Source organism: Botryllus schlosseri, chromosome 4, assembly GCF_051294905.1.
Source record: "Botryllus schlosseri isolate E-star chromosome 4, Bs_hap1, whole genome shotgun sequence".
In the NCBI taxonomy this organism is placed as follows: domain Eukaryota; kingdom Metazoa; phylum Chordata; class Ascidiacea; order Stolidobranchia; family Styelidae; genus Botryllus; species Botryllus schlosseri.
The window spans coordinates 22,564,790-22,577,189 of NC_137239.1; the positions used below are offsets into that span (position 1 = coordinate 22,564,790).

At 41.8% G+C, this 12,400-nt stretch overlaps 1 protein-coding gene across 3 annotated transcripts in view; it reads right to left on the bottom strand.

Moving 5' to 3' along the window:
* Positions 1-12,400, bottom strand: part of LOC145438265 (E3 ubiquitin-protein ligase MIB2-like) — a 63,589-nt gene that overhangs the window by 4,168 nt on the left and 47,021 nt on the right. For all 3 annotated transcript variants that reach the window (XM_080315650.1, XM_080315651.1, XM_080315652.1), the window contains 8 exons: positions 11,643-11,802; positions 11,473-11,579; positions 9,810-9,966; positions 8,607-8,695; positions 7,978-8,135; positions 1,730-1,907; positions 923-1,080; positions 178-304 (listed from right to left, as the gene is read on the bottom strand). In XM_080315650.1, the coding sequence (XP_080171776.1) occupies positions 178-304; positions 923-1,080; positions 1,730-1,907; positions 7,978-8,135; positions 8,607-8,695; positions 9,810-9,966; positions 11,473-11,579; positions 11,643-11,802 (1,134 nt within the window). The remainder of the gene's footprint in view (positions 1-177; positions 305-922; positions 1,081-1,729; positions 1,908-7,977; positions 8,136-8,606; positions 8,696-9,809; positions 9,967-11,472; positions 11,580-11,642; positions 11,803-12,400) is intronic.

Here is a 12,400-nt window from a genome sequence, read left to right on the forward strand (position 1 = left end):
TGCTATGAAGTTTTGGAAATGTGCCGTAATCTAAATGCTATATCTTTTGAACATCGGCTGGATATATCGGGAAGGCGATATTCATCAATTTTATTGGCACCAGAATTCAATATCGGTTAACTCTATCAATGACTCTACAGAACAGTTTTTGCTACGATATAAACGGAAAATAAATACCTTCTCAATAAGGAGCGCCGTAACGGACTCGTGCTCGTTTAAAACGCTGAGATGCAGCGGCGTGAGACCGTCCGATTTCACCTCCGACGCCATGCTCGGAAACTTCTCCAAAATAAGCTCAACCGCGCTAAAAAAAGGAGCAAAAATTGACCCCGTTACTTATATTGTAAAATTACCAAAAAATTTGTGTTTCATATAAATAAACGCTTTGCTTATCACTATTTATATCTCATTTTCAAGTCCAAAAGAGTTGGACGTTCAAAAAAAGTTGAACAGAATGAGATCCTGAAAGTAATATTCAAGTTCGGAAAAACCCAGCACCATACTGATCTGCTGTTAGGTTACAGCCAATTAATTATAATTAGATATTATATGTGCAGGTACCATACTTGAATATTATGGTACCTGCACATATAATATCTAATTATAATTAATTGGCTGTAACCTAACAGCAGATCAGTATGGTGCTGGGTTTTTCCGAATCAAAATATTTCGAATACAGTTCTTTTTATAAACACAATGCGATTTCCAGACTCCAACGCAAGTACATTTGAAAGTTCAATTTCAAAAATGGTGAAAAATGCAGCGACAACGCTGCTGTTATGGCGTCATAATTCCACAGACTTAGAATGGTGATAGCTACCTCTTAATGAGGATCACGCAGGAAAACACAAGGTGGCCGGAAATACCATTACGATATTCATGACAGAATGCAGACCAACACAAATCGTTAGGGCAAACGTACTATTTTTTGTCCTTCTGAGCCGCCGTGTGCAAAATGTTGAAACCTTTCGAGTTCTTAAGCGCAGGATCAAAGTTGGCTTGCGACAGGAGCAACCGTAACATTTCCGCCTTGCACAGGTTTATGATGCAACAATGTGTCGCAGTGTCTCCATCATAGTCCTGAAATAAAAAAGGCATTTTACGATTTACCAGACACGTTACCATCGCACTATTTAAGAGCAGTGAATCTAACTGAATCACGAGTAACTCGCAGAGTTCAAATTTTTTGCTCCTTACAGAGTCACTTTCCATTAGCAGAGATCGTGGGCTTCTTCAAATTTCAAGTCTAAAGAAGAGACCCATACATCCCGTCAGCCCTTATGCATGCAGAGGTGGTCTGAATGAAGTATATCTTGCCTAATTGCGCTATTTCTCAATTCGTTATGATTTTAGAAAGCCTGCACTTCTTCGCAGAGCACAATCGTACGAGGGAATCTCTTTCGAGAGCCGTCTGAAATAACCCGTGTATCGCAGTGAGTGAATATATTTTTGAATATTGCACCTATTTGTAGGGTCGTTTATCATCAGTCGCAAAGACGCAACCAAGTATTCCCCGCCTCCGATAAACAGCCCAAAGTATGTGGACATTTGGCCAAATCTACTTTTTGATACTAAGTAGGCCTACCCGAGTAGATTTCAGACGTTTTATTTTCTATTATGTTTTCTGCACTCGAAGTCGTTTGTACAGGTCTCGGAAAATTCTCACTTCAACTTGATATCAAGTACGGATTTACGACTTTAATTACACGCAAAAATATCTTACGCTCACCTGAACGTTAACATTGCCGCCCAGTTGCAGGATGGTCCTGGCCCAGTCGAGATTTCCCTTGATGACGGCTACGTGCAGTGGCGATTGCCGTTTCTGGTTCAACAAGTTGACGTCGCCGTTCGTTGCGCTGTCCAGAAGAAGTCGCATGCACTTGTTCCGGCTGTCGGCAGGACTCTTACTGAAAATAGATTGGTCGAGTCATGTTATAACTCAAGTCATCCCAACACTGATCGTTATCGTTTGAAAATACTGATATCTATTGGGTTCTAATAACAATCATTCCAAAAAACACATTTATTGAAGGGTATATATCAGGGGTTCCCAACCTTTTTTACACTGTGGCTCCCTCCAAGCATTCTAAAAAGTCAATAGCCCCCCTCCCCCCACCTATATACAAACGTTATTTAGAAAAATGGTTTATACAGCAACCATATAGAGTGGCATGAATACAACACAATAACAGTTAACTAGTTTACAGTATTCAGTTAATGTGATGGGTGAGATTGTTTGTGCTCTGGCAATGTCTTAATTGCTGGTTTGGTGGTGAAAAGAGTCAGCCAAGGATGTGATAAGCTGTGCTGCTTTGTCTTTAGAAGGAAACTTATATTCACAGGGGTATCTCGATGGGAAAGGCAACAATTGTGGCATCACAATTTCCCTAAGCTTACGGTACGCTTTGCTTAGTTTGAAAATAAAACAAAGGAAGTAACCTCAAGATCACGAAGTAGCTTATCGCTGTACTAGTATTTATACAATTATTATATTTATTTGGATTTGGAAATGATGAATTTTTTCATGGCCCCCTCAAAAAGGCTCATGGCGCACTAAGCCTGCAGGTCCTCAGGTTGGGAGCCCCCGATATGAATAAACCTGAATATTTTCGGCTGACACTCGTCCGGGGCAAATCCTCAGCAACTAGTACAGAATTCAACAGAACTTTATCTGTCAACAGTGGTATCACCTAATACAGTGGTTCTTAACCTTTTTTCGTCCAGCGCCCCCTTTCAAAAATTATCGTGCTCCAGCGCCCCCCTCAACTTCATATTGTAAGGAATGTAATAAAGACAATGAGTAAGAGGGAGGGCCGTAACAGCACTTCGTCAACCCCCCTAAAAACGATTGCCTTGCGCACCCATAGCGTGATAAACCGAACTTCTGAGGGCTTCGCCCCCACGAACCCCATATCGTGATTTTGATGGTCAGCAAAGTTTGTGTGGCCTGGTCGCCCTAGGTACCAAAATTTGCTATAATGCATGGTAATTACATTTATAAGTCGCTATAAACTTTTTATCCTCTCAGCCCACGTAATCAGATTTACCAGTAGCACTGAGTGAGCTGTTGTATAGGAAAATAAGGGGCACGTAATTAATAATTAAACATATTCGGGCGTTCCCGCAGGTACAATTATTCGTTACCAGGGCCGTAACAGCACTTCGTCAGCCCCCTCCCCAAACATAAAACGTTGGTCCTGGGCCCCCATCGGGTGATAAACCAAACTTCCGGGGGACTTCGCTCCCAGACCCCCATTAGACTGTCCGCTATTTGCTGATAGCCTATTAGGTATCTACATTGGGTGTACATTTACTGAGGGGGCTATTCTCGCCTAGTCGCGCGAAGTGCGAAAAATTTCACTAATTAATGATTGAATTGGTCAATATCATCGGGAATTGCATGTAAATTGAGATCAATTTTTATCCTCTCTCTGCTCACGTAAACACATTTACCGGTAGAGCTGAGTTAGGTGCAATGTTCCCTCTAAGCTGCGCACGTGCGCAGTGCTGACACGGTCTCTGCGCACAGAAAATCTACGTTGCGCACAACAAATCCGGAGTTATTACCTTTTTTTAGTCGTTACGCACTGTTGTCCAAGGGTCAGCGCAGTGAGTTGTTGAGTGTGCGCAGACTCATAAAAACTTAAAGCGAACATTGTGAGGTTTCTTGGAAACTGTAGGGCCCGTTACCAATAATTAAACATATTCGGGCAGGCGAACCCGTTGGTATGACCTCGTTGCATGATGATATTTCGTGACCCCCTGTCTGCAATATCAAAAAATATAGAATCGCTCAACGGGGATATCGCCCAACAGGAATATCTCTGTCGCCCAATCGTACTAAACTAAAAGACGCACACGATTTCAGATTGGTATTTCTTCACTGAGATATAATTTTTCCCTGCCAGATGGAATTCGTCTTCTGGGGTTCAGATTTCCAAGACAGGAACATTCGGTGTCAGTCATTTAGGCGCCCATGGACAATTAAACCTATATGTATTTTGAAGGCTATATGTAACGAAGTTTTCGGTGTTAATTTGCTCTGAATACTTATTAAGGATATGTCCTATCACCACATCATCTACTGCGAAGCCATTTTTCTCCAGCGCCCCCCATACCGCCTTTAACGCAGAGCGAATGTTTGTGGTTGTATAATTGTATATCTGACTCCAAGATGTATTATTGACTCCAAGAAGGTTGCGTTTACAATTCGCTGCGTGTTTCTTCTTTCGTTCGACGAACCGGCGTAACCGCGCCGTACGGCCTTGTTGGCTGACGTACCACGAAGCCTGTCTATTGGACACGTATTCGATGGATCACACCGACGAATATATTTTGTTTCTGTCTCCACGACTTGTAACTTTATTGAATTACGTACGACAAAGTAACGGACTTCCGGATCAGCGAAGTATCACGAATAGAATGACTGAATGAATGTCTACGTGGTATTACATGCGTATATAAATATATCATACGAGAGATTGAATGCACCAAATCTCGTACGATTTCATATTTCGTTATCTACGTTCACACGACAAAATATACGACTCACAAAGGTCTTATCAGGTTCCAGTTCAGATAATTATGTAAGGTTTACCAACTCCTTATCGAATAATATTTAAATGGCGTTATACCAATATACTCCGTTAAAAGTTCCCCCTTCCCACCAAAATAACTTGGTGTAAAAAAAAACGAGTATATTGGTCAAAATCTCAAACCTAGGGTCATACAACATATGGACTGGGGCTAATCATAGGGACTGGAGACAGGAAACGATTTTATATGCAGGGGCAAAAGTAAACTAATGAAACGAAATACCATCCAATCGTGGCATTCGGCAACCCTACTTTACATAACCATCCCGGGATGACACGAAATCACACTCATACGCCCTAGAGGCAACTGAAACGCAAATCAACCATATTCAGCGTTCAAATACAACTAAAGAAATAAAAGGCATTAACTAGCACAAAAGCGGTACCAGCGGGACAACGGTGACATTAAAGGCCACTTCGCAAGCAAAACCACAAAGTAATGCAAATGAATAATAAAGATAAACAACTAAAGTAACTACAATACAATTCATTGACAGAAAAAGTCTATGTGCACTGACGAATGCTATCACCGTGTATGCAAGGCCAACATTATAATTCATCCAGCAATCATGCCTCAAAACCCACAGAACCCGCTATTCACTGTCATTCGCTTACTTCTTCTACTTTCTCATCATTACTGTTAACCCGTCCAGCGGAAACAGCAATCATTCCTACCAAATCCGTGTTGCTCGTACGTCTACGTAACAACAGAGGGCTGATGACAATCCAACAATCATTCTACAGTGACCATTTCAAATATGACGCACTACTCCGTGAAGCATAAGCGGGCATACACGAGTCTAACATTCTGAAGTTCGCACAGATTACTACGACGCATACTTTAGCAACGAGCTTCGGTGACCCCACCTTACATTCTACGACGGGGAGTCACAACATGATGCAGCAAACCTGCATTTACATAACATATCACTTTACAAAGCGCAATTTAACCGCGCCTATCTTTACGTTACGCGATTCAACAATCGATGAAGCAGCAATCCTGCGTTTACACAACATATTAATGCACAAGGCACAATTTTCATCACGCACATATCTTTATTCTACGCGATTTAATGCAACAAGTAATCATTCAAATGTCTTGGTCTAACAATTCGTCTCCCTCTGGACGTATATCTTGGACTTGACTCGTTGAGAGTTCTGCCTTCATTACATGTTTGGGTCTTAGATATGGATTCATGCCCATTATTATCGCGATCGACATCAACAGGTAAGCATTCAGAGATACGCTCTCGGGACGCGCTACCAATACTACTCGGACAGTCGCTCTCGCTGTCGTCACTACCGGAGGAAATTACATCTGCGTTAACCGGATTAGCCGCGGAGTTTAGTACCGATTTGTCCGCATCAACGGGCGGAAATTGCTGAACAAAATCATCAAACATGTCGTTATCTACATCAAATGGCGGAAAGTAACATCAGTCTGTTAATGCAGACTACTGAAATACAAATCAACAACATTAGGCGATCAAAAAAAACACAAACATCACTTAATACCTCAAAACAACACATACACGATATTACGGCAACATTAAAGGATACATTACATTGGGCATTCAGAAAACCGATAATATCACTCGCACGCACACTAATTAGAAAGATACTGTTATAGGTATAGAAAAAAAATCGAATTTTCACCTGCAATCATTTTATTCTAAATTGACATGAAACTTCCTAATTCATATCACGTAGCATTTAACATTGGTATATACCAACAGAACGAGAGTGTGCCCTATTTATTGTATCACATGCAAAGCAATGTTTGCAAATATCATGCACTACCGCGGTGCATATTTTCTCAATGATATACTCAACATAAGGGTATCGTCGTATGGCAGAGGCCTAATATCTCTTCATAAGGCTTGCAATATATCATTATTCATCACACATACATATCAAGCTATTCAGCTATTGGATGCATCATGGCATCGAATAAATAGGGTAGCCTTCTTGCTACGGGTTTACCCGCACACATCTCTTATCAAAACATTATGCTATATAAGCACCTGCGTCCTACAGCTCTAGCAGCGGAGGATTAGACTCGCAGGAAATGCGACCCCTACCTGGGTTTAGAAACCAATGATTGCAAGTTACTTTACAAAACTATACTTTGTAAATATCCCAATAACAGTAGCCAACTAACGTCGTAGTGCAAGAGAATAAAATCGATCTACCTTACATTTTTCTAATCCGTGTGATACATGCTTGGAGCACCACTGTCCGCAAATCTGCCAAGCTTCTGCGATTTCCGAGCATTTTCTGACACTGCATACGTCTTCTTCATTGTTGTCTTTGTTACGGCGTATTGATCGTCGAAAGCACAACCCTGCTGCATTTCTTCCTGGCAATAACGTCTCTTCGTTTTCTCTGAATGGTCTTTCTCGCCGTTTTGCAAGGCGAATCTTTATATTGTCTTCGGTGGGCCGGTCGTCGTGATTAATTAAATGTCGGGGTCACCATTTAACGCAGAGCGAATGTTTGTGGTTGTATAATTGTATATCTGACTCCAAGATGTATTATTGACTCCAAGAAGGTTGCGTTTACAATTCGCTGCGTGTTTCTTCTTTCGTTCGACGAACCGGCGTAACCGCGCCGTACGGCCTTGTTGGCTGACGTACCACGAAGCCTGTCTATTGGACACGTATTCGATGGATCACACCGACGAATATATTTTGTTTCTGTCTCCACGACTTGTAACTTTATTGAATTACGTACGACAAAGTAACGGACTTCCGGATCAGCGAAGTATCACGAATAGAATGACTGAATGAATGTCTACGTGGTATTACATGCGTATATAAATATATCATACGAGAGATTGAATGCACCAAATCTCGTACGATTTCATATTTCGTTATCTACGTTCACACGACAAAATATACGACTCACAAAGGTCTTATCAGGTTCCAGTTCAGATAATTATGTAAGGTTTACCAACTCCTTATCGAATAATATTTAAATGGCGTTATACCAATATACTCCGTTAAACCGCCCCCCTGAGCCCAGCGCCCCCCATATCGCCCCCTGAGCGCTTCCGCCCCCCTTCAACATCGCCAGCGCCCCCTGGGGGGCGCTGGGGGCAAGGTTAAGAACCACTGACCTAATATGATGTCGCCAGCATAAAAATTAGAATTTTTGCTTTCGGCAAATGCCAGTGACGTCTTTTTGGCGATGTAAGCTTTTGAGAAGGCTGTTGTTGATAAAACTCTGTGCGTTTGTCTAGTCGACGTTTTAAGCCTGTGATGTCATATTTGGTGATACGACTGTTGACACTGTTTTTACACTGGCTACTTTGTCGGCTGCCATAATAATGGCATAATCAATATATCGAAGCTTAGGGAATTAAAAAGAAATGACAACGTACCTGAACATGGCATAGTGCAAAGCTCCATCGCCTTCAACATCAACAATCGACATGCTGGCTCCTTTGGACAGGAGCAAACGTACAATCTCAGCTTGTCCTCTGTACGCCGCCACCTGAAGACCAGTACGGCCGCCGATGTGTCGGTATCGAGCATTGATCTGTAATGATGTTAACTTGAAATATACCGGTTGTTGCAAGCATTAACATATTATACAGACTACGCTGTACACCAAATTACAAAGTTCACAGTCAAAAACGATACACGCGAAGTTTGGTTCAACTCCAAGATATAGTATCCCGGTAAAACCAAACTCAAATTTCGACCTATTTTTAGAATGCATAGTATTTACGGTGCCAAATTTCATCAAAGATCATGTTGAAGGCATGTCTGAATGGAAAGTGATGCATTTTTTCACGTGTATTCATGATGAGATGGCATTGTGACGCTACATTGGCGTTGCAGATTCCGAAATCGCTATCATAGGAAATCATGAAAAAATTAAAAATCCATGTGACAGTTGTGACACCGTTCCGTTGCCATTACGACATCATAGATAACATTGTAATATTTGGACAAATATAAATCATGGCTTGAAAAAGACCTTGCAGACTCAATCGTAGACACTCACCATAGACGGGTGCTCCTGTAAGATATCCTCGACACCTTGCACGTCGCCCGCCGCGATTTTTTGAGCCAATTCCACAGACAGCTTTGTTTCTGCAATATGAACAGGCGTGAAAAAAATACCGACAACGAGAACTAGAGAAAACATTAATGCAAAAAAACGATGCTAATTGAAAAACTTACGCAGAGTTGAATGCGACAAATCCATTCATAAAAACGTTGATAAATTCGAATAAACGTTGATTCCGACTTCAGTATTACAGTTTTCATATCATGTTTATGAAAGAGTTCATGTTTCTCATTGTTGTCGATAATAACAATGAACAATTAATTTCTATTTCGTAAATAAAACCTCACTTTCTCACTACCTATATTACCTTAGCAGTAAACGATTACAATTCATACTCTGCAGAAAATAGTTGGGCCTACCCCGTCACAATATTTTCTGCTTCCTATTTGGCCCGTTGGGAAAATAACTAGTTAGTGGTCATCCATAGTCCGTACAGGTCATCTGGGTGTACAGCACGGTAATCAATATTATGACATACTATCCCCACGAATTAGCCGCTGTGAATCACGGTTGTTTTGGAACACAAGATCAAGGATTCGTCCATAATTTACTGTGAAAAAATATTTTCCGATCACCGCCCTTCGAAACTTATTTTGTAACGCATGCCACCGTAGGAGTTAAAAGATGCAATAATTTCCGCGTAAGGTACGAAAAGCAGTTAATTCCGATGGAGAAACGTTACGAAACAACACGGAACCCTTGCATTATTCATGCGGGGATTAGGACAGCTAACTGGCGTCGGAATGAAACGATTAACTGCAGCTTAGCGGGCTCTAGCTGCATTTAACTTCTTGAAAGAAATAAGTGTCTTCATTTCCCAATCTCAAAATATGGTAACCCTAATCAACCATCCTTACAGCATTCCAACTTGTGACAATGCTGTGGGTTAATCACGACCTCACAGATTTGTCATTTGCTGACGTGTCTAGCTTTGCGATACAAGTTTAGGATACTGTGGTGACGCGACCAAGTGAGGTTTTAAAGCTCTCGAGTTGGGGGAAAGAGCTGCTAAACAATATTGATTATTGATATAACTCTTATTAAAAAGGAGTGCATAATTTCAGTACTCAAAAAAGTGTCTCCCACTACAGGACACACACCTCATCAATTCAAGCATACGTTTGCTACGCGACTTACCATCGACGACCAGAGGCTCGGGCGGTATGATCGGCGTTTCGCCAGTGGTGACCACGAGACAGGCCGGGTTGAAGGTCCACTGCGTCTGGCCCGGAAACTCGACTCTGACGTCACCGTCGGGGTACGTGGCGATGATGACTCCGGTTTTGCCGAGGCACTGAAATTTGACATCGCTATTCAGAACAAACGCAAATTTTGCTCAGCACACGCCTGCACAACGACGCACTTGTACAATTTACTTAGTCGATTTGAGCTCAAAAATACTTGGTACGCTATATACAAGTTAGATATTGTAAAGTACCGGTATAGTACCTTTGTAATATGCATGCAGCACTTTAATAAGTGAAATTGTAATGGTAACTTGCGGTAAAAGCCTGATTTACTTCATTGCAAGAGTCATGTTTTGATCCCTGACCCCCCTTAAAGGTTTGTGGGCGATTGCGCTTACCCCAAAATTTTAGAAGCCTGCCTCTTAAAGGTCACCAATCAAGCTGAAGTCTATTAACGCTATCCCACGATTAAAATAAGCTAACTAAAGACTAGACAATGCAGTCATGGTACCACTCACGCCGTCATTCCTAAGGTACAATCTGTGTTTGTAGTTTCTCGATGACGTATCGCGTTTTCACTTTTCACAGACACCCTAAAACCAGTTGTCAGACGTTTCGTGGACCTCAGTTTAAGAAACCCTGCTTTAGTGTCACTGGGCGTTTTGCGTTGGCCGCTAAGATACGTCTTGCAATTTCCAAAGTCCCTCACCTCCGGTTAACTCCTTAAGTATGCGACCCAGGGTTGTAACCAAGTCACAAAGCTCCGAGTCACAAGTCAATCCCACTTTTATAGTTTTGACTCGAGTCAAGTCGAGTCATTTTCAATTCACCACCGAGTCAAGTCCGAGTCCAAGTCCTCGAGCAGAGGTTCGAGTCCGAGTCATGATATTATGACTCGAGTCCGAGTTCAAGTCATTGTGTCGACTGCTCAGTTTCCACTTTTATAACTCTGTATGGTGATATCTAATGGTTCGCATTTATAATATACTAATTTTCTTCACTTTTACCAGTTTCTGGTCGCATTTTAAAGTACCAGTACCAATAGATGAAATCCCAATAGGGTGGTTACTTTGCTATTCTTGGAATTACAATGAAATCTTGGCCGTCTGAGTCTCGAGTCATATGACTTGGTTCGAGTCATGGGCAATGACTCGAGTCCAAGTCGGGTCAATACACAGATTGACCCGAGTCGAGTCATTTCCATATTTTGAGAAAATGACTCGAGTCAAGTCGAGTCATCAGAAAATCGTGACTCGAGTCTGATTCGAGTCGAGTCATGACTCGAGTCATTACAACCCTGATGCAACCCATCAAGCAAATCTACTCTTTGAAACTACTTCAGTACATTTGAAATCTTAATTTTCTAGTTTTCATGTCTCAGAAATTGTTACTTCTACTTAGAACTAAGTAGAAATTTACGTTATTTCTACTGGAGTAGCAACGCAAACCACTTTTATCCACTCTGTACCCCAGTGACAGTCACAATAAGCATCAGCACCGACAGCACGGAGACTGTGGTATGGTCTGGTCACAATCATGTCTCGATACAGACCCCCAAACACTACGGATGCCCTGAAACGTCACCCACTACCCAATCCCGTGCCCCCACTCACCTCCGTCATTTTGGCGTTCCAGCTACCGTGGTCCGTCGATTGCAGTGACCGAACCCTAGACCCGTCTTCGATAACTCGCACTCTATCGTCAACATTAAATTCGTACCCTGCGTACGGAACAACCCATCTTAATCACCTGAACAGAGCACAGACCCGCACAATACACTAACTTGTCAGTGCCGCGGCGTTAATAGTCCATCGGTTATTCTCGGACGCTGACGAAGGTCCGCTTTCGACGCTACCGCGACAGCTCGGGGTCAAAGGCGGATATTGCACCCTTACGTCTCCCTGTTGGGTGATTCGATGCACTCGTCCCACCAGACCGATAAGCTGCAAAAGGAAACCGTGCGTTGGTAGTGGGTCCAGAAATGGACATTGCATTTACAAATACAATACATTCATTTATTTCTATATCAATACAATACTGATAAATCGCTTTCATAACTTTTTGTACAGCTTCCTAAATACACACAATGGTGTTAAGCTGTTTGGAGGAATCTTACACTGCAACTTTTTGCAACTTTTCTCCGTCTTTTTCACGCAACTTTTTGGAACCCTTTCGATTTTTCATGAAACTTTTTGCAACTTTTTTCGATTTTTCATGAAACTTTTGGCAATTTTCATTAGGATTTTCAAGCAACTAACTTTTTACTTGAAATATCGGGCACTATATGTAAATAGATCGCTTGATTATTTCACTGTCATTTAAATTTGAGGTCCTTCCTGATGTGACGTGCATTCAGGCTAGACCGCCGAAAATTATATTTTCACTGGGTCTATTTTTTCAGGCTATTGATTCAGTTGGAAGTCGTCAACATTGAGTTTTGCTACGGTGCCTTGGATACGGATCGATTCGAGTATCTCCTACCCTAATAATTTCAAGGAACTTGTCCATAAATGCAACTTTTTACTGCAACTTTTGTGAAAA